Source organism: Hyaena hyaena, unplaced genomic scaffold, assembly GCF_003009895.1.
Source record: "Hyaena hyaena isolate Hyena2069 unplaced genomic scaffold, ASM300989v1 scaffold_779, whole genome shotgun sequence".
Classification (NCBI taxonomy): Eukaryota; Metazoa; Chordata; class Mammalia; order Carnivora; family Hyaenidae; genus Hyaena; species Hyaena hyaena.
This window is the reverse complement of record NW_024081413.1, coordinates 1-22,241: the sequence shown is the minus strand read 5'-3', so window position 1 is coordinate 22,241 and position 22,241 is coordinate 1. Positions and strand designations below refer to the sequence as shown.

The following is a 22,241-nucleotide window of genomic DNA, read 5'->3' as shown; positions in this document are numbered from 1 at the left end:
GGAAAGAGCCTAAGTGTCCATCAACGGACGACTGGATCAAGAAGATGTGGTTTATCTATACCATGGAATACTATATGGCAATGAGAAAGAATGAAATCTGGCCATGTGTAGCAACATGGATGGACCTTGAGGATGTTATGCTGAATGAAATAAGTAAGGCAGAGAAGTACAAATATCCTATGTTTGCACGTATTGGAGGATTAGGAGGAACTTAACTGAGGACCATGGGGGAGAAGAAGGGGGGAAATGGTGGGGGAAAGGGAGAGAGGCAAAGCATGAGAAACTCTTGAATGATGAGAACAAACTGAGGACTGATTGGTTTGGGGGGTTAGGGGGGAGATGCACATGGAGGAGGGCACTTGTGGGGATGAGCACTGGGTGTTATATGGAAACCAATTTGACAATAAACTATTTGTAAAAAATAAAAATAAAAAAATAAAAAATTAAAATGAGATTCCACTGTGGGGGAAAAAAAGAAAAAAAAGAAACAAATCAAATAGGCAAAAATAAGTAATGATAGGGGAAATTTAAAATCACACGATTAACCTGTTATAAGCCATATACCCCTGTACTCTACTGTTTCTTTCCCTTCACAGCAGATTTATCAGAAATTTGTCAAAGGTAGAGAATTTACTTCCCTTTCATTCACTTCTCAGCTCAATTTAATCTGACCTATTCCCCCTCAATTCTGATCAGATGACAATTACCAAGGTCAGTAAAGTCTTCTATTTTGCCATTTCCATGGAAAATGTTCAGTGTTACCTATTTGAGCTCTCAGTAGGATTTGACATGGTTGACAAGTCCCTACTACTTGGAACAGTCTTTTCCTTTTGTCTTACATAACGCAAGCCTCATATCATAATCACCACAATTCCCCATCATCTCTTCTTGGTTTTCTTATGTCATTCAGGCTCCCCCCCTCCCTGTCTAAATTTTTTTCTGTTGCTGATTTCTTATTTAATTCCATTGTAGTTAGAGAACATGTGAGAAAGCCATAGAGGATTAGTAGAGTGTCCAAATGGGTGAGGATGCTGACTTAATGCTAGGGGGTCAGAATAGGCTTCCCTGGAAAAGTGACTCCAGCTGAACTATGAAGCAAACTAGAAAAGGAAGAAGTATGGAGAAGAGCATTATAGACCAAAGAAATGTACACAAAGACCCCGAGGTAAGTGAGGAAACATGGAGCACTCCAGTAAATAAATAAAAAAAAAAAAAAGGCCACTGGGGCTCCGTAATAATGTTTAAGTGGGAGAATGGTGGAAGATGAGGCTGGAATGATGAATAGGATCCAGTGTGTGGAGGGGTTTGTCTACCACATTAACAATTTTGGCCTTTTTTCATAGAGCCTTGGAAGTCATAAAAAAGATTTGAAGGGACAGTGGTAGTATATGATATGATCATATTTAAATTTTAACAATCAGTGTTTGACTAAAATTTGGAAAATGGATTGGGTGGGCAACAATGAATGAGGAAAGACCGATTGTAGGAGGACTAAGAGAGATGGTGGTAGTTTGTACCAGAATGTTGGTGGTGGACAGATGCGAATAGATTTGAAAGATATTTGTGAGGTAAATTTGACAGATCATGGTGATAGATTAGATATGAATAATGAGAGGAGGCTGTCAAAGAGGATTCTTTATGGAAGCATTTTGTTTTTGGATAGTCTCTCAAATTTTTCTGGGAATAGTACATTTATTTTACTAGTTAAAAAAAATTTTTTTTTCTGTTCCAGCATTAACTGTTTCCTTGGGGTTCTGTGTTCAGCTTAGTTCTCTTTCTGGTTTTTTCCACCATTGTTTTTGTGATTTTTTTAGTTGGACTGACCGGTATTGGTAAGTGGAATGAATTTCCCACAAAATATGAAAATTAGGATACTCCTGATAGCAAATACATAGGCTAATTATGACAAGGCAAGTATACTCAGGTGGCTGCATTACTGGCTACCCAGGTGCTTAGATTCTCTGTGTGGGAACTCCATGGCCAGTGTGAAGCCAGACATTGAAACCATTAATCTCCTTCTGTCCTTGATGCTGCCTCTGGAGTTTTTCATATAACTCTCTCTCTCTCCCCCCAATGAAATAAATTTTTCTTGTAGCTTTATTCTAGAAACAAGTATCACAGCTCCTATCCCTGGGACTGATTCAGCTTTTCTGTAGCTCTTTAGTTAATTTCTACCCATGAGCATTCCAACTCCCAGATCCAGCTGTCTCTGATATTAGGGATTTTTGAGCTTTTCCCATTTCCTTTAGCTATTTGTTTGTGATCCTCATAAAGCCATAGATGTGGACCGAGGGTAGGGTCCTGGTACAACCATGGTGGGTGACTTGGCATTCTGGGCTACCTGGTCATACTTACTCATGCCCTCTGACCTACTTACACTTGATCTTGGATATACTATTTCCATCCTACAATGGATTGCTGCTGGGCATTTCTGACTATATGCTTTGGTGGGTCCAACATAACCCACCTTATAATGGGCAATTTGTGCTGAAAGCTCAGAGCCTGGAGCCTGCTTCAGATTCTGTGTCTCCCTCTCTCTCTGCCCCTCCCCCACTCTCTCTCTGTCTCTGTCTCTCAAAATAAAATAAAGACATAAAAAAATTTTTTTAAATCATTTTTACAATGTCCTGTGGATAATGGACTGTTTGCTGCCTCCTGTTCCTCTTGTTTGGGTAATTGCAGCCTCCTGGCTTCTAGGGCACTTCTATTACTTTAGAGCTCCAGCATCCTTATAGGTGTTAATGAACCCAGCTCTACTATCACCCTTGGCCTTCAGGCTGAGCTTCTTAGTGATGTTGGTGCCCCTATTGGCAGATTCCTAAAGTCTTGGTGAATGTTGTGTCCTTTGGGCTTTCCCATGAAATGTAACCTCTGGTGGATCTTCTGGCCTTACATAACATAAGCATACCAGCAGAACCATCTCCCTGCCACCCTTTAATTTTTTCCTTCATTATCTTCTAAGGAACTTGGAATTTCTGCTTTGCTCTGTGTGGGCTTTTGATTTCCCTAAACTTCTAAGAGCCTCCCTAGCAGTGATTTTGCCATATCCTGGGGTTCTTGGCTAAGCATTAAATCTCATATCCTGAGAAGGTGTCCCTGAGTGAATTCTTTCATATACAGTCTTAAGTTCTAGCCCCCTGATTAACATTCTCCAAATCTAATCCTAGCAGTACTTCCTTGGCACCTGCTAATACATACTCATTCTTGTGGCTCTCTTAGGGTGTAATCTCAGTACTCCTTGAAAAGTGTCCACTGAGATATGCCATCCCATGTTCTAGGTTCCAGGTTCCAGACTTTCTTGGTCAGGGCCCTGACCTTAGCATAACAGACCTGCCATGGCTGAACATCTCTTGATATCTGAGACTCTAACTGTTAAGTCCTGAGTCTCCTTCTTAAATGTGCTGCTTCTTCACTTGCAGTGTGTAATGGTTCCTTCTTCACTTGCAGAGTCCCTTAAACTCTTACACACAGCCTTTAATTATTTGTTAACCAACCCTAGTTTCTCATTGTTCCTCTGCAGAGTGGCAATACAACTTTATAATAACCAGTCAACTTTCCTACAGGGAATGTTCCCTCTGTATTTTTCAAATGTCTGAATCATCACACTGATAAGGATGTTATGAAATTGCCACTGGTAAATTCTTTAACAATTTGGTTGCCATCTTGAGTGAGGGACTGTGCCTGACAGTCTACTCAGGATGGGTCCTCCTTGCCAACTAGATGGTGAGTGAGTCCGTTTGTAAACTATTTTATTTGCCATATCTGGGACCATTTCAGTACCATCTCTATAACTTGGAGCTATTCAAGAAACATACACTAAGATTAGACATTTAAGAGATTGAATGAGAGACATGCATGTAAAGGATAAGGTGGTGGGAGCAAGTAGCCCATTAGGGAGCAGTTTCAGATCACAATGCTAGTCTAACATCAATAAAGGAGAGGGGGAAGGATTAGGTAGGAAGAGTTTCATATTACAACACACTTCTGGGAAAGTCTTAGGTCGTGGGCAAAGATTGCTTGCTGGAGGAGCTCTCCAGTGGGTAGGAACAGTCCAGCTCTAATAACCCCATCATACTCAGTCATTGGCTGGGGGTGACCCACATCTGAACACTATGTGTGGCCTTGGTATGAGCACCATGGTGGATCCAAAAGGGTAGGATCCTGAAGTTGTCCTTTAGCAGGTTCTTCTGAAGGAGAGCTAAGTGGTACACCTCTATGGCAGTAGTAGGATGCAACATTGGATATGAAGCAGGTGTGTATGTGTTTTGTTTTGTTTTTGCTTTTGCAATCAGGCATTGGGTAAGAGGAAATACAAGTGGAAGCTAATGGGAGCAGAAATGAAAGCAAAATGAATTACTAGAGAGCTTATGAGAATAAAGAAGGAAGTTCAGGGAAGTGGACAGGCAGGTTAATCAATAGAAAATTCATGAAATGCTTTAGCAGGTTGGGATCAAACTTAGTATATTCTAAATGGCATTTTTAGGGGTGCCTATGTGGTTTAGTCAGTGAAGCATCCAACTTGATATCAGCTCAGATTGTGATCTCATGGTCATGATCTTGAAGTGGTGAGATGGAGCCAGGCATGGGCTCTGTGCTGAGTGAGGAGCCTGCTTAGGATTCTCTTTCTCCCTGTTTCTCTGCCCCTCCCCCAATTGGGTGGGCACATGTGCTCTCTCTCTCGCTCTGTCTCTCTCTCATTTATTTATTTTTGAGAGAGAGAGAGAGCGAGAGAGAGAGAGAGCGAGAGAGAGAGCGCATGAGCAGAAAGAGAGACACAGAATCCGAACTCACAAGCCCCTGATCTGAGCCAAAGTTGGATGCTTAACCGACTGAGCCACCCAGGTGCCCCAAATGGCATTCTTAAGTCTGTTCCTTAAAGATTCTACAAATCTGTTGATTTTAGAGGAGTTCTACTTCTTTTTTTTTTCTTTTTCAAAATATTATTTAAATTCTAGTTAGTTAACATATAGTGTAATTTTGGTTTCAGGGGTAGATTTTTTTTTACAGTTTATTTATTTTGAAAGAGAGAGAGAGGGAGAGGCAGAGAGAGAGAGAGAGAGAGAGAGAATGAGCTGGGGAGAGACAGAGAGAAAGAGGAAGAGAAAGAGAAAGAGAAAGAGAAAGAGAAAGAGAAAGAGAAAGAGAATCCCAAGCAAGCAGGCTCCCCATTGCCAGCATGGAGCCGAACATGGGGCTCTAACTCATGAACTGTGAGATCATGACCTGAGCTGAAATCAAGAGTCGGTTGCTTAGCCGACTGAGCCACCCAGGTGCCCTGTCCTTCAGGGGTAGAATTTAGTGATTCAACGCTTACATATAAACACCTAGTGCTTGTCATAACAAGTGCCCTCCTTAGTACCCATCACTCATTTAGCCTATCGCCATCCACCTCCCTCCATCAACCTTCCGTTTTTCTATTGTTAAGAGTCTCTTATGGTTTGTTTCCTTCTCTCCTTTCTGCCCCCCCTTCTTCTTTACTCATCTATTTTTTCTTAAATTCCACATATGAGTGAAATAATAAGGTATTTGTCTTTCTCTGAATGACTTATTTTGCTTAGCATAATATACCCTACCTCCATCCACATCATTGCAAATGGCAAGATTTCATTGTTTTTGACGGCTGAGTAATATTTCATTGTATATATATTCCACATTTTTAAGGTTGTTTTTGTTTTTGAGAAAGAATTTGCAAGTGGGGGGGCAGAGAGGGAGAGAAAGAATCCCAAGCAGGCTCCATGTTCTATGCAGAGGCCCAACACAGGGCTTGATCTCATGACCATGAGATCATGACATCAACTGAATCAAGAGTTTGATCCTTAACCGACTGAGCCATCCAGGTGTGCCAGAGTACTGTATCTTCTTTATCCATTCATCAGTCAATGGACATTTGGGCTCTTTCCATTGTTTGGCTATTGTTGATAATGCTGCTATAAACATTGGGGTGCACATACCCCTTAGAATCTGTAGTTTTGTATCCTTTGGGTAAATACCTAGTAGTGCAATTGCTGGATTGTAGGGTAGTCCTATTTTTAACTTTTTGAGGGACCTTCATACTGTTTTCCAGAGTGGCCACGCCAGTTTGCATTCCCACCAACAGTGTTAAGAGGTTTCTCCTTTCTCTGCAGCCTAACCAACACTGTTGTTTTCTGTGTTGTTAATTTTAGCCATTCTGACAGGTGTGAGGTGGTATCTCATCATGATTTTCATTTGTATTTCCCTGATGATGAGTGATGTTGAGCATCTTTTCATGTGCCCATTAGCCATCTGTATTTTTAAAAAATGTTTACTTATGTCTTCTGCCCATTTTTTAACTGGATTATTTGGGTTTTTTTGAGAGTTTGATAAGTTCTTTATATGAAGATTTTGGATACTAACCCTTTATCAGATATGTCATTTGCAAGCAGCTTTTCCCTTTCCATTCAGTAGGTTAGCTTTGTGGATTGTTTCCTTCACTGTGCTGAAAATTTGTATCTTGATGAAGTCTCAATAGTTCATATTTTCTTTGTTTCCCTTGCCTCCATCAGTGGGTCTAGCAAGAAGTTGCTATGTCTGAGGTCAAAGAGGTTGTTGCCTGTTTGAAGAGTTCTAATTCTAAAATGGCAATGTGAGGAACTTCATGGACCCATTCCTCAGTGAAATAGTATTACTGGTGAAAATTATTTAAAAAACCAGCCAATGAAAGTTTCTGGAAATTGTCTTAAGGCCATATAGCAAATGAAGGAACATTTATTCAGGAAAATCTATTAAAAGTTGGTAAGAACAGCAAGAGTCTGTGACCTGATCCTTGACCCACTCCTTTCTTCTACTGTAAGCAGATGTGGATAAGAAGATAGGGTTCCCTCTTCCCTCAGCTCCCAGTCAAGAGATAGGGCATTTTACTGGGAGAGGTAGGTGGCCAGCATTTTTCATCTCCTCGAGTTTCAGGTTGTAGGGGCTAATTTGCAAGAGACTGCTGCTGAGGAATTGGGGGTCCCTTCTTCCACCTAGCCCCACCCATAGGTGTGGAGGTTCTACCACTGGGAGAGCAGGCTGAAAATATTGGGACCACAATCATCTTTGCCTCAGCTCACTTGTAGGGCAGATATTCTATGCTGGGAAAGGCAAAACAAGAAGAAGGCTAAAGACTTCTGCCCTCACTCAGTGCCAACGGAGTGGCTAAGAGATTTTTCCCCCAGGGTGAATAAGCAGTTCATAAGAACAGAGAGCCCTGAAACTCTCCCCTAAAGAACTGGCTTTATTTGAAAAAGTGTGGGGGAAAGTTAAAATCTAAGGGTGCTCCTGAAAACAATGGAGATTTTTGTGGTAAGAATTAAGAGGAGGCAGGGGCGCCTGGGTGGCTTAGTCGGTTAAGCGTCCGACTTTCGCTTAGGTCATGATCTCGCGGTTCGTGGGTTCGAGCCCCGCATCGGGCTCTGTGCTGACTGCCGGCTCAGAGCCTGGAGCCTGTTTCAATCTGTGACTCCCTCTCTCTCTGACCCTCTCCTGCTCACGCTGTCTCTCTCTCTCTCCTAGAAATAAATAAAACATTTAAAAAATTTAAAAAAAAAAAAGAATTAAGGGGAGGCTAATAATTCTATGACAGTAACATGCTAAACCATGGCCAGGTATTTTGCCAAAGAGAATCAAGTTAAGAGACAGAAGACTCATCCTGGGGTCAGGAAAAAACCCTCAAAGATTGACCTTAAAATCTAACCCTGCTCACAGTTTATTGGAGCAGACTGTGAAGCATCTTATGCCCTAGGACACTGTTGAAAATAATGGAACAATCAGATAGGAATTAATGGAGCCCTGCTGGATGTTACATTGAAGGTGGTGGAAAACTGAATAGGTCAGAGAAAGAGACAAATAGAATGTTGCTAAAACCAGTCATGTCAGGGTGGTTGTGTCTATCACTGGCTGCATTCTCTGAGGAAGAACATCAGGGGCATAAGACTGCAAAAGGCCGAGTAGGGGGAGGAGAATAGAGACTTCACTTCATTAAAATAATCCAGCCAGTCACTAAGCAAGCAAATAATAAGATGCATAAAAGGGACCAATATCCATACCCACAGTTGCTATAATATATTGTTTGGTTTATAACAAAAAAATTACAAGATGTTAAAAGAAACAGGAAAGTATGACTCATACAATGGGGAAAAAAAAAGCAGGCAACAGAAATTACCTGTGAGAGCAATCAGGTATTAGAATTAGAGTAAAAGACTCCAAAGTAGCCATTATAAAATGTTGAAAGAACTAAATAAAAACAAGATTAGAGAAGCAAAGTATGATGACAGTGTCAGATCACATAAAGAATATCAATAAAAAGAAATTATATAAACCCATGGAAATTCTAGAGTTTAAAAAGTACAATAGAGCAATCCACCCCCACCCTTCCATCCAGGGTTTTGCTTTCTGTGGTTTCAGTTACCCATGGTCAACTATGTCTGGCAGCAGATGATCCTCTTTCTGATACATGAAAAGAAGGTCCGTAGTAGCCTAATGCTACATCACAATGCCTATGTCATTCACCTTGCTCATCTGGTCATATCGGCATTTTATCATCTCACATTATCACAAGAAGAAGGAAGTGAGTACAAGATAATAAGATATTTGAGAGACAGAGAGGCCGCATTCACATAACTTTTATTATAACATTTTGTTATAATCGGTCTATTTTATTATCAGTTACTGTTGATAATTTTTTACTATGCCTAATTTATAAATTAAGCTATCATAGGTATGTATGTATCTGAGAAAACATAGTCTATATAGAATTTCGACTATTTGTGGTGTCAGGCTTCCACTGGAGGTCTTGGAATCTATCCACTGTGGATAAGGGGAGACAAATGTAGCTGAAATGAAAAATTGATTAGAGGAGCTCAACAGTAAATTTGAACTGCAGAAGAAAGAATTAGCAAACTTGAAGGTAGACTGATATGCAAGTATGTATAATCTGAGAACAGAGAATAAAAGAATGAAGAAATGTGAATAGAAACTCAGGAAAATGTGGGATACATTAAACATGCCAACACATACATAATGTAAGTACCCCAAGGAAAGGAGAGAGAGAGGGATGCAAAAAAATATTTGAAGAAATATGACTGAAAACTTTTCAAATTTATATATTAACATTAATTTACACTTCCAAGAAGCTAAATGAATTATAGGTAGAATAAGTGGAAAAGAGATCCACAAATAGACAAATTATAGTAAAAACACTGAAAACTGAAAAGGAAGAGAAGATTTTGAGGCAGAAAGAAAATAATCTTATACAAGGAACCCTAATAAGCTTAAGAGTCAACTTCTTACCAGAACCAGTGGAGGGTAGGAGACAGTGGGATGGTACATTCAAAGTGCTGGAAGAAAAGCAATTAATCAAGAATCTTATTCCAGAAAAACTGTCTTTAAATAAATGAGGGCAAACTACATTTCCAGGTAAGCAAACACTGAGAAAATTTGTTGCTAGAGGACACATCTTAAGTACTAAAGAAAGTTCTTTAGGTTGAAACCAAAGAGCCTGAGAGAGTAATTTGAATTCACATGGAAAGCAGGGGCTCCTGGGTGGCTTAGTCGGTTAAGCATCCGACTTTCGCTTAGGTCATGATCTCGCGGTTCATGGGTTCGAGCCCCGCGTCGGGCTCTGTGCTGACTGCCAGCTCAGAGCCTGGAGCCTGTTTCAGTCTGTGACTCCCTCTCTCTCTGACCCTCCCCTGCTCACGCTGTCTCTCTCTCTCTCTCCTAGAAATAAAACAACAACAACAAAAATCTATTGAATTCACATGGAAAACAAATCTGTTCATTTTTATTTATTTTTTGTTTTATTTATTTTTGAGAGAGAGAGAGAAAGAGAACGAGTAAGTGAGAGAGGGGCAGAGAGAGAATCTCAAACAGGCTCAACACCATGAGTGCAGAGCCTGACATAGGGCTCAAACTCACAAACTGTAAGATCATGACCTAACCTGAAATCAAGAGTCAGATGCTTCACTGACGGAGCCACCCAGGCACCCTAAATCTGTTCATTTTTAAATAGATTCATTCATTCATTTATCAATATTTATTGTGTACCTATACTGAAATAAGTATACATTGTGCTAGGTGCCAGGGATGTCATCGTTAACAAAAGAGATCTCTTGCTCCTAATGGACCTTGCATTCTAGGCAATAACAATAACAATGATATAATAAATGAATATATGACAGAATCCAGAAGATGATAAGTTTAAGAACAAAAAAGTCTTATGTAAGGACCTGGATGCCAGAGGGAGGGTAGTGGTGCAGACTATTTTATTAACTAGAGTGGTCTAGGAAAGGTCTCATTCATAAGATGAAGAAGTTTTCAAAGTGGATATCTGGGGGAAGAATATTCCCCCAGGCAGAGGTAGGACCTACAGCCAAGGTCCTAAGGCAGGGACAACAATGAGTGTTTGAGGAAAAGTAAGTAGTATGGTTGGAGTGAATGACCAAGGAGGTTAGAAGTAGGAGAGTAGATCAGAAGAGTAACTAGGGGCCTTGATGACTCTTGTGACTTTGATTTTTACACTGAATGAGAAGTGGAGCTATTTCGGGGTTTTGAGCAAAAGATTGAAATGATGTAACATAAATTCTTAAGAAAGCTTTCTGACTGCCTTCTTGAGAATAAGCTATAGATGTGGCAGTCTGTTAACAGGCTGTTAAGCCTCAGTGCTCGCAGTAGAGTGGTGGTATATAGTTAGATTTGGATATATTTTGAAAGTAGATTTCATAGGATTTACTAGTGAGTAAATGAGAGGGGTGAGATGAATTATGGATGCTTCAGAGTAGTTTTTGGCCTAAGGACATTGACACAATGGATTTCCCTTTAAATGAGATGAGGAAGGCTGTGGGTAGAGCAGGTTTCAAGTGAGGGGAGATTTCAAGTCCAGTTTTGAGCATGTTAAGCTTGAGATGTCTTTAAGACATCCAAGTACAGGTGTTGAGTAGGCAAGTGTTTGACATTTGGAAAGACGTATAGGTGAGATATATATATTAGGAGACATCAATGTATGGGTGGCTTTGGGGACAGGTGACACATTAAGAGGGAGATAGAGTCTAGATATAGAAGGAAGACCAAAGATTGAGCCCTCAGAGCATGCTATCATTGAGAGTTCTAAGAGGAAGAGGAAGGACCAGTTGAGTGACATGAGGAGGAAAAGCAAGGGTGCAGTATTCTCGATACCGAAGTGAAGAAGTTTCAGGAAGGAGAGTGATAAAATGATGTTGGCAGATCAAGTAAGACTACTGAGAGAAGAAACAAAATGGATTTAGCAAAGTAGAAGCCATTGGTGACCTTTATTCAGTTAATACAGCTGCATTATCACTGCTTGAAATGTTAGAACCATCTTTGATTTCTTTCTTTTCCTTCCGCCTGTCATCACCTTCAACTCCAATATCTAGAAAACTTGCCCATTATATTTAAGAGTCATTATTTATCACCTACACTTGTGGTAAGTACCATTCTAGATACTGAGCATATGGAAATGAGCAAAACATGGACCTTCTGTTTTAGGAACTTAGAGTTCAGAACAGGGTTCAGGCGTAACTACATTTTAGTATAATAGCAATGATAATAATAATGTTAATAATTACTATAATTCTATTAACATGACTTTTGCTGCTGCTGCTACTTAATACTACCACCTAACATTATTGGAGCATGTCCCCTGTGCCAGGCATATGTGTTATCCCAGGTAATCCTCACACATCTCTGAGCTGGCACCATTTTATAGATGAAGAAAATAAAAAGCAGGGGTGCCTGAGTGACTCAGTCGGTTGAGCACTGACTTTGGCTCAGGTCAGGATCTCGTAGTCCGTGAGTTCGAGTCCCACATCAGGCTCTGTGCTGACAGCTCAGTGCCTTGAGCCTGTTGTGGATTCCATGTCTCCCTCCCTTTCCATGCCCTTCTCCTGCTTGTGCTGTGTCTCCTTCTCTGTCTCTCAAAAATAAATAAACATTAAAAATTTTTTTAAAAAAAGAAAAGCAGAGACAGATTGAGGAACTCATTCAAGGTCACACAGCTAGGAAATGGTGGGAAACAATATGTAAAACAAAGCAATCTAACTTCTGAGTTTGTATTCTTAACTACATCTGCAAGCTGACACTCCCTAACTCTCAAAACTTGACTTAAACCTGCTAATTTATTCCCTCACCTTAAATTACCTTTCCCTTATTGCTTCCCCTTATTTATTTTTACGGGGATAACTTTTGTAATCACTTTTTTGTCAATCTGCCTTAGGCCTGCTTCTGAAGAACCTAACACATTATTTTCACACTGCTAAAGAATTGTAGCAGTGACTCCTCTAAGTTTTTGATTGGTTGATTAGTATTTGAAATCATTGTAACTACTCATAGAGTATCAAAGGACATCAATATCTTGAGATGCATTTTAAGCTATGGTATAATCACATTTATTGAGAACTCACTGTATTCTAATTATGATTTCCCAAGGAGTCCTTGTTAAATATTCCTGCCAATGAACCTTAGGTGAGGCTATCTTACCCTGTCAATGTGATTCTAATAAAATTGTACTTAAAAGCAAAGGAAGAAGGAACCTGAGAGAGGGAGTAAAACAATAACTACTTACACTTATAGGATACTTACTCTGTGTATGGCATTGTCCCAAATGCTTTATATATAGCAATTCATTTATTTCTCTCAACAACTGCATGAGAAATGTACTCATTTACAGATAGGGCACTTGAGTACAGAGAGGTTAAATTAACATGCCCAAGGCCTCACAGGTACCACTACTACAGAGATAGCAATGTTATTAATTATCATTATATTATCATTGGTAATATGCACACTTTCCTCCCTTCCTTCTTGACTCATGCACCACAACACTCCCAGACCTTACTAAAGGGTTAGAATGATTCCAGGGAATTAAAATTTTGAGGGAAGGGGAAAAAATAAAAATGGTTTGATTCATGTGTCTTTTCTTATAGTCCAAGGGAATAGCCCATCAGATCTTTATGGGGTGTATTTTTAGACACACACTGTCTTAGTTTGGGCTGCTAAAACAAAATAATCATAGACTATGTATCTTAGAAAACAGAAATTTATTTTTCAGTTCTGGAGCATCTAAGATCAGGGTGCTAGCTGGTTAGATTTCTGGTGAGGAATCTTCCTGGCTTGCAGACGGCTGCCTTCTCACTGTGTGCTTACTTTTCTTGGTTCATGGCATGGGGAGAGATCTCTCCAGTGTCTCTTCTTCTAAGGGCTCTAATCCCATCATGAGGGCCTTGCCCTCACTAAGTCATCTTATTCTAATAATTTCCCAGGGTCCCCTTTCTAAGTCACATGGTGGGTTATGGCTTCAACATATAAATTTGGCAAGGGACACAAACATGGAGCCCATTATTTACCCCATTCCCTAGATTTTCTTTTAAATTTCTATCTTCTGTTTCTGAAAGAAAGACTTACTTCAGAATTTCTCAATGCCCATTTCCACCTTCATTTAAATAGTTCACATCTTATTCATGTGCTTTGATCTTGCCCTAGAATCCATCACTCTCCTAGCCCCATTCCTACAGGCCTTGTGACTCCATCTTTCCCATTTGTTAATGGGATCTCTTGCTTAACTTATTCTGGAAATTCCCTAAATCTATTGATGGGGTGACCCTGAATTCCTTTGTTTCCATGTTCCCACTTTCAGTGGCTCTGAGAGACTCATTCCATGTGAATTCCATGTGAATCTTAACCTCTACTGATCTTACAACTCTGGCCACTTTTTTTTTTTTTTTAATTTACATCTTTGTTAGTTATAGCAGATAGCACAATAATGATTTCAGGAGAAGAATCCATGGATTCATCCCCTAAATATAACACCCAGTGCGCATCCCCAAAAGTGTCTTCCTTAATGCCCCTTGACCATTTAGCCCATACCCCCATCCACTACCCCTCCAGCAAGCCTCAGTTTGTTCTCTCTATATAAGAGTCTCTTATGTTTTGCCCCCCCCCCAGCTTTTATATTATTTTTCCTTTCCTTCCCTTATGTTCATCTGTTTTGTATCTTAAGTTCTACATATGAGTGAAGTCATATGATATTTGTCTTTCTCTGAATGACTAATTTCATTCAGCATAATACACTCTAGTTCCATCCATGTTGTTGCAAATGGCAAGATTTCATTATTTTTGGTTACAACTCTGGCCTCTTCTAATCCTGTGACCTACACCTGGATCCAGTGTCTTCCACTGTTGATAATCATGTGATTCTCATCCCTGCTGATTCCTTCCTCCCTATTTCACAGTCCCTGAAGTCTCCTCCCTCTGTGACCCCAACCTGCTGACACTGTAATTTCTTTAATCCTGACTCCACCTTTATGGCAGCTTTACACTCTGCATTACTATCATAGAAAACTCCATTCCTATACAATCATCTTTTCTCTATCCCAATTTACTTCTTGCCAGTTCATTTGGGATCTCTTGAGCATAGTCTCTGAATCTCATTGAATAATCATACTGCTTAAATGCCTGAGGAATTTGTCAAAGATCTTTTTTATTTATATACTATTTTGGCTTGAAAAACAAGGTTAATATATGATATATAATACTTCTTACAGGTTATTTTGGATTCATTAAACAAATACAAAAAGCATTCAGCAAATGTTACCTGAACATTGCAATTTTTTAGGATGCAGTGATTTGAGAGACAAGTACTATGCAGGGATTCTGTTTCCATCACCATTCAACTTAATCATATTAGTAGGTCCTTTCAACTCTCACTGAGATTATCTTCCAGAGAACAAAAGGAAAATTGTACTGCTCAAGAATACCTGTTTCCTTTAACCTTTATAATTTTTATGTTCCAGGATTTCTTTTGGAGACCTGGGTCATTTTATCTGAAACTGATAGTATTCTGGAAAACTTTCCAAGGAGTAAGACAGCAGAGTCTTATCACTCCAATCTATTAACTTTGAATATTCCAGCCCTTTGACTATGGTTCCCTATGCTGTTTGTTTTCACTGGCTATGGAGGCGTAGATAGTGTGTCTTAAGTAGAAGCCACTGGATGTCTCTTATGTCCCATAAATTTTCTTCTTGTATCAGGATTCCTTTAGATCATCAGCTTTGAGAACCTAGTATAAGTCATTGTTTTAGAAGTTGTAGGTTTGCAGAATGGTTATTTCTTAGGTCCTTGATTGGCTTCAGAGTGTTGTCATTTTTATTTGATCATGACCCTATGACTTAAACAGTATGAAAAGTTACTTATCACCTAATGTGGAGATAAATATTTCCTGATACTTGAATGTATAAAACAAATTTCTTATTAAAATATTAGAGCCTATAAAATTGTATAGTTTTTAATATTTTATTCTTAAAGGAATAGGTTTTTTTTTTTTAAATCATCAATGGCTTAATCAGATTTGACCTTGTCCACAGCTTCGATGAAAATGGCCCTGTTTAGCTGGTCATAAATTATGTTTCAGAAGCCAGTTTATCTCAGACTTGTATATAGCACCAAGCTTTGAATATCAAAGCTCTTGTGAACCTTTTTTTTTTTAAACATACATAAGCAAGATTCCAGGGAAGAAGAGGGTGAGGATTAAATGAGAAAAGCAGTTATTTGATTTCTGTTTTCTATATTTACTTGATGACATTTCTTGAATTGATGCACACGTTATCCTGGTGAAGTCTGTTTTATTGCTCTCCAGAACAAATATTTTAAATATTGCTACGCTTGGGGATCATGAACTTTCAATGAATGTTTCCATTTGAGGATTAGTAAGTTTTTCTCACAGTTTCAGAGGATTAAAGAAAAAAGGCTATTGGTAGCTTCCAGTCAAGAACTATATATTGTATGAAATATGCATATATTTATTCTACAGAGATTTGTAAATTTGTAGTAGTCTGCAATGATTTTGTTTTCCTTCTATGAAAATGACTTTCTCTGAGACTTTATATATCATTATATATTTCAAAATAAAAACATTCTGAATAACAGTTTAAAATGTGCAGTAGATATTTTAAATGGATTTTGTTTGATTTTATCATATGTTCATGTATTTTCGTAATATGTTTTTGAACCAGAAGGAATTGAGGCAATGAAAAATGAAGTGTTTTCACAAGAAAGCTTCAACTCTTGAAATCTTGATTGATTTTTAGATTTTCATTTGAGAAAAGGAAATAATGAAGATTCTTACTGTGAGGAGGTATTCTAGGGTTGTCTGAGGATTAGGATTCATTGAGTTTTACTGTTTTTTCAAGTCATCGAGCACATCTTGCTTTTTTATTTTCTCCCATGCATCAGGGATTTTACCTTTATTTATAAATTTTTTCTGATATTTTTCTTGTAGATTTTGTCTGAATTTAAGGACAAACCATTTCCAGTATGGCTGGGTAGATGAGTCTGGGGTGATGCTCCACGTGGCATACTCCCCTCCTGCCTGTCGATAGTTCTTAAATGGGATTTTCCAGTCATCTCTCAAAACCAATAGATAATTGCTTGCTACCAAAGTACTACAGCAATCAATGACAAAGTTGTCAGTTTTGTAAAAGGACCCACCACTAACAGCAAAAGGACGGTGGAAGGGAACACTGTGGTCTCCGTCATGTGTAGGGATTGTGTTTGTACAAGTTGCTTTACAACAGGGACATTGTTTCCAGCAGCCAGAGAGATGTTCAGAGAGCATTTTCTGAATTTCCAGAACTCCTTCTTGTACAGACATATTCAAATAGTTCTCTTCTATTCTCTTCATTGTGGGATCCAAAGCTTCACTCATAGCTTCTTTGAGAAACTCGATATCTTTTATCTCTTGGTGTTCAATGCTTATCAGGTCTTTTCTTGGGAAGATCACATTACTCCCCAGGCAATCACAGAACAAATCCAACCACCCAGACACAGTGCTGCTTTTATCTTTAGCTATTACTGTGGATTCATGAATAGCTGAGAGGATGGCATTCTTCATATCATCTACAGTTGTTTTTAAAAAAGACTTTATTTTTTCACTTCCTTTGTCTGAATAATATGTTTCAATATGCTTTTTAATGTAATTCCTGAAAAATGATTCTGAATTATGAAGGTAATCCCAGTAATTATCAAAATTTTCTTCCTCTGCCAGAGAGATGAGAATATGTTTCTCCAAGTTAGACCTATTTCCATTGAATGCGGGGCAGGTAGCTCGCATGTCCCCAGCAATTTTAGGGACCATTTTTTTCAATATGGTGGTAGAGACAGCAGGAGTGAGTTTCTGCCACAGAAAATCAGCAAATGTTTTGACTGAAGTTGCTCCTTGACAAGATATCTTAAAACTCATGAAGAAATCGTCTTTCTTACTTTCCAGATAGTTCACAGGATCATTTGCTCTCTTGAATGCTTCGTGCATCTCCTTAAACATCTTTGATGCTTTTCCGAATAGGCACAAAGATAAATCAATTTCATATTTACTTGTAAATATGTATCTTCCCTCAGATTGTGCAGGTTTCACTTCCTCATCGATTATTCTCAGGATTTCATGGAAATAACCCGGATTATAATCACGCTTCTGCATCCGTATGTTCTTAATAGTTTCATCATATCTTGAAATAATGCGGTTAGTAGTCATATCTATGGACATTTTATCACAGCCCTCTAATGACCTTGGAATTATGTGATATTTCCTGTTCGTTTTGACATGTTTGTCATATTTTATTTGAAAGTTTTCTCCAGAATTTTCCTTCAGTGTGTCTACAATATTTGTCTCCTTTTTGAAATATTCCAAGAGGATGTTTTCAGAATCCACATCAATTGTAGGCTCTGTGGCTGGAGGGAGAGTTGAGGACACATCACAGACCCATTTTTCCCAAAGTTGATTGAACTTCTCGTGTAGCTCTTTCTCACTCAATTCTGTGCCTTTTACAGTTAAAGCCAACATTCGGCTTTTTTCTAATAATTCCTTTTCATAACCTACCTTTTGGTTGTCCAGTTTTTCTTGACTTTTCTTAAAACTAATAAGTTCATCGGCTTTGTTTTGGCTTTCTAAAATAAGTGCCTCCTTAAGGATTGTGAGCTTAGTTTCAAAATTTGCTTTCCACTGAATAAGTATTTCACTATCTGGATCTTCATTAAAATATTTTTCAAGTCCTTGTTTGATGGCTTCATATTTTTCTGTGACTGGAGCCGTAAATGTGCTTATTCTGAATGTCTGGATTTTTCCATTCTGAATCTGGTTGATTAGCTGGTTTTGCAAGCCCAGCACATGACTCCTCAGTTCCCAGGTCCAGTGGTTATACATTGTTTCCAATTTGCTCATGGCCATGACTTCTCTGGTGTTCTTGAAACTGAAAATAAAGTTCTCATTCACCAGGGCCCTCCACAAATCTTGGACTCGGAACTTTAAATCTGATATCTTCATGATGCCTCCCCTAGATTCCTGTTTGGCTGTCAGAAGAATTCCACTTTTCAGTTCCTGGACATTGTGGCTATAGCGAGGGTTGGGAGGGGCCATTGGAGGATTGCCGTCCCAGAGATGAGCAAAGTAGTAAACATGAGTATTGACATCAAACTTAATGACATCACTAAAGCGGGTTACATCTGAGTACTGTTCTTGTTCAGCTGCTGTTGCTGCCATTTCATCTAATCTCTGCTCTAGCCGCCTTCGTCCTTCCATAGTTTGGTCTTTAGCTGTGACTTCCCCCACATTCTGATGGACAAAAAGGCAGCTTGGGGAGATTTTTACTTGTTTCATCCTCAGAAAGGCTTGGACAACTATTTGTAGAATATCTTGCATTTCTGATGGATTCTCCCCAAAAATATTAATCAGAGTCAAGTTTCCAAGTCCAATAACAAAGGTTGCCAGCTCATTGTCACGATTCTGGGATTTGCCGCTGAGTTCTGGGGCGCGAAGTCCTTCTGTGTCCACAACAAGCACAAAATCAAAGCCAAGTTCCTGTGTGAATGTCTCCTCCACCTTCAGGAGCTGCATGTAGGCGCCCCGGGTGCACCTCCCAGCACTGACAGTGAACTGCAGCCCAAAAAGGGCATTCAGCAGGGTGGACTTCCCTGAGCTCTGCAGGCCAAGGATGGAGAGAACAAATAGCCGTTTGTCTCCAAGGTTCTCAGAAACCTTGTCAAAAACAGCTGCTACCCACTTTAGAGGCACATATGAAGCATCCCCATCCATCAGCTCAATGGGAAGACCAGATATCATTAGCTCTGCAGCAATCTGGGGAAGGGAGAGAAAAAGGTGATCTTTTGTGGAGAAAGTTTCTTCCAGAACTTCATAGATCTGGCCTATTTCTCTGAGAAGTTGTTCAATTCCCAAGGTGCAGTCACTAATCTCTGTAGAGATAGCTTCTATCTCATTTTGCCAGTGTTTCAGGGAGGTGCTCTTTGTTGCTTTTTTCTTTTCTGTTTGTATCGATGACCACAGAGTCTTTTTCTTTTCATTCAGTTTTTCCAAGTGTCCTGCAGTCAGATTGTCCAAAGACATACTCAGCGACTGTAAGAAGTAGAGTTTGGTATGAGTTTCTGAATGGTTTTGGAGAATTTCAAGGACAGATTGCATTAAGTCATTGAGAGGAAAGGCTCTGTTCAACTGTTGCTGCCGTATGTTTTGTTTATCTGCCTCAATCTCAGTCTTGTGTTGTTCAATGCTGCGATTTCCTTTTTCTCTCAGATGATAGAGTTCTTTGTCCTTTTTACACCAAAGATGCCACAGTTTTCCCTGAAGGGGTAGTAAGTTTTCTTTCATCTGAGGTATCTGCTTTTCTCCTAATAGGGCCATGAGAACCTCTGCCTTTTCTTTGGCTTCCTTGCAGTCTGTCTGGTCTTCATCAATAAGGAATCCTTGCTTGCGAGCAATCTGAGCACAGTCCTCTAAGCTAAAAGTAGTGTCAGAGAGCTCTAGTAAATCTCTGATTTTAGTTTTGAGGTTGTCTGTTAATTCTGCCTCATTTCTGTTCTTGATCCCAATTCTCACTTTTTGGCCAGAATAATTGGCCGTGGTTTTTTCTTTGTCATCAAGCAGACAGATCAAAGGTTTTGGTAGCTCACACAGGCCACGGATGATTTTTCGGTTTTCTTTATTGTCATCAGAAGTTGCCATGAGGACTACAATGAGAGAAGAGATCTCCTTCAGGAAGGTGAGTTGCTTCTCATGTTCCTTGGCATCTCCATGAAGATTGGCAAAGGTCAAACAGTTGTCAAATCTGTCCTCTTCTTCACCCCCAGGACAGAACCAGCATATTTCTACTACACCACCCATCAAGACACAGTCTTTGCTACTCCCTCTGCAATGTCGATGAAAAAAGATATCATGTTTACGTTTACTGAGAATACAGTTCATAATCTGAGATTTGGAAGCAGAGAATCCACTTCCAACCCTAATAAAGGACACAATGGGGGTAGAGACACGACACATTTGCCGATTCTTATAATTGTTGCTTGCCTCATTTGTTGATTTCCTTGCTTGCTGCCAACTTCTCCTAATTTGACTGAGAGACCAGAGAGAGAATTCAATTTGAGAATTGCAAGGATTCGGTATAAGAAGAGGGAGGGCAAACTGACAAATGGAGAGTTTGGCCAGAATATATTGTCTAGCAAAATCATCTGCACAGTGAAGAATTGCCATCTGAATATCCATAGGGTGAATATGGGGTCTGGAATCAGTGGTTGAAAGATTACTGGGACTATCATTGTCTTCAAAAAAATCGTCATATGGATCAAAACCCTCATTTTTCTGTTTCAAGGCACTTAGATTGACTTGATTCTCTGCATTCCCATCATCTTTGAAGACCAAGTATCTCAGCCCATAATCCAACATCAGTAGCTTCTGTAAGAAGTAGAAGGGAAGCTCTCGTTCAGAGCTGGGCTGGGTGTTGTACACCGACGTCTTGTAGATCAGATGGAAGTTAGCTCTGTTCATCCTCTTTGGGTAGTAGTGTTCTAGGCCTAGACGCTGCAGTAATTCTAAGAAGGCTCCATTTTCTGTGGCCTCCCATTTGTTGTTTTCATTATCATGTGGTTCATGAGGTGGTGCCTTTTCATGGAAGATTCTTTGCAAATGTTTTCTCACTTCATCCATTTGCAATGAAGGGGTGGTGACTTCATAAATCCCATCAATGAGCAGTCTCAAGTCTTTCTCTAGGTTTTCCCAATCATGATCTGCTCCAGGTTTGCTGAGGATATCTACAACATTTTTAGATAATGATTGTCCCATGTACTGTCTTATAAATGTCAACCGTTGTGTTTTCTCTTTTGGAGAAACAGCCAAAACCCCAACAGAGGCTGTCAAACCTGTGAGCACCAGGAATGCCTGAGCCCTGGAGCTGCAAATATTTTTGAGCTCCTGGTATTTATCTTGGGCAGTTTGCATTTCATGCAGTAGAAAGTCTAACTCATCACATCCCAGGAGATACTGAAAGGTATTGTTTACCAGGTGATAACCTGCACCAGCTGCAATGGAAAGTAGCAAGAGCTGTATGTCTGACTGCTCTGTTTCTTGGAGGTAATTCAAGAAGCAGCGAAGAGACCGGCTGACCTCATAAGTGGCCTTTCTTTGTGCTTCCTCCACTATTTCTGGGGACTCAGATTTAACCTTTACTTCCAGAAAATCATTTTTGTTTTTTCTAAGGATTTTAATTAATTCAGAAAATTGAGAGATTTTTATATGTTCCTGCTCTGACTCTGACCAGAAGATCCACTGCATGATGGAATGAGCCTGAGGAAAGTTTGTCACGCTATAGATGTGAGGATCCAAAAGGCTGCGCAACTGAGACTTAATAAATTTTGTATCATAAATGGAAGAACTTTTGCAAAAATTGACAGTGTTTACCAGAAAATTCTGCAGATCCCTATCTGTGAGGCATGTGTTAATCCAAGTGTCATAACTTTTTAGTTTTTGACTCAACATTTGCATGAAACTTATCAGCTTTTTAAGCTGCTCTTCAGGGTCAGATATCTCCCAGGATTTTATATCCTCTAGGAAAACCCTGGCCTTCTTCACAACGCTCAGTAATTCTTCTCCATTCTGTATCTGGGTAGTGAGGCCAGTCAGAGCAGTGTAGCTGTCCTTCAGGCAGAGAGCTACCTGCAGAGCCTCTTTAAAATCACTTCTGTGGCTGGAGAGGATGATGTCCCAGACAGGCACCAGTTGAATTCCCCGGTCAATGACACACCAGGTTCGATTACTGGCAACTAGGCCAGTTTTCCACTGGAAAAGGTCATTTGATTCTGGTGGGCCACCTGTCTGGGCCATAGATAATTGGATTTTGGCTTGGAGATTTTGGGAGCTTGTGCTCTGAGTGTCTTCTTTTGAATGAGAGTCTGTC

The 22,241-nt window shown here is 39.6% G+C and overlaps 1 protein-coding gene across 1 annotated transcript; it reads right to left on the bottom strand.

Annotated features, from left to right (window-relative positions):
• Nucleotides 1-14,520: 14,520 nt before the first annotated feature.
• Nucleotides 14,521-22,237, bottom strand: LOC120221438 (interferon-induced very large GTPase 1-like; the record flags this gene model as incomplete). The annotated part of the gene is made up of 1 exon (XM_039218827.1): nt 14,521-22,237. A coding segment is annotated over one exon (6,054 nt), but the record flags the coding sequence as incomplete, so codon positions are not given.
• Between the last annotated feature and the right edge of the window lie 4 nt (nt 22,238-22,241).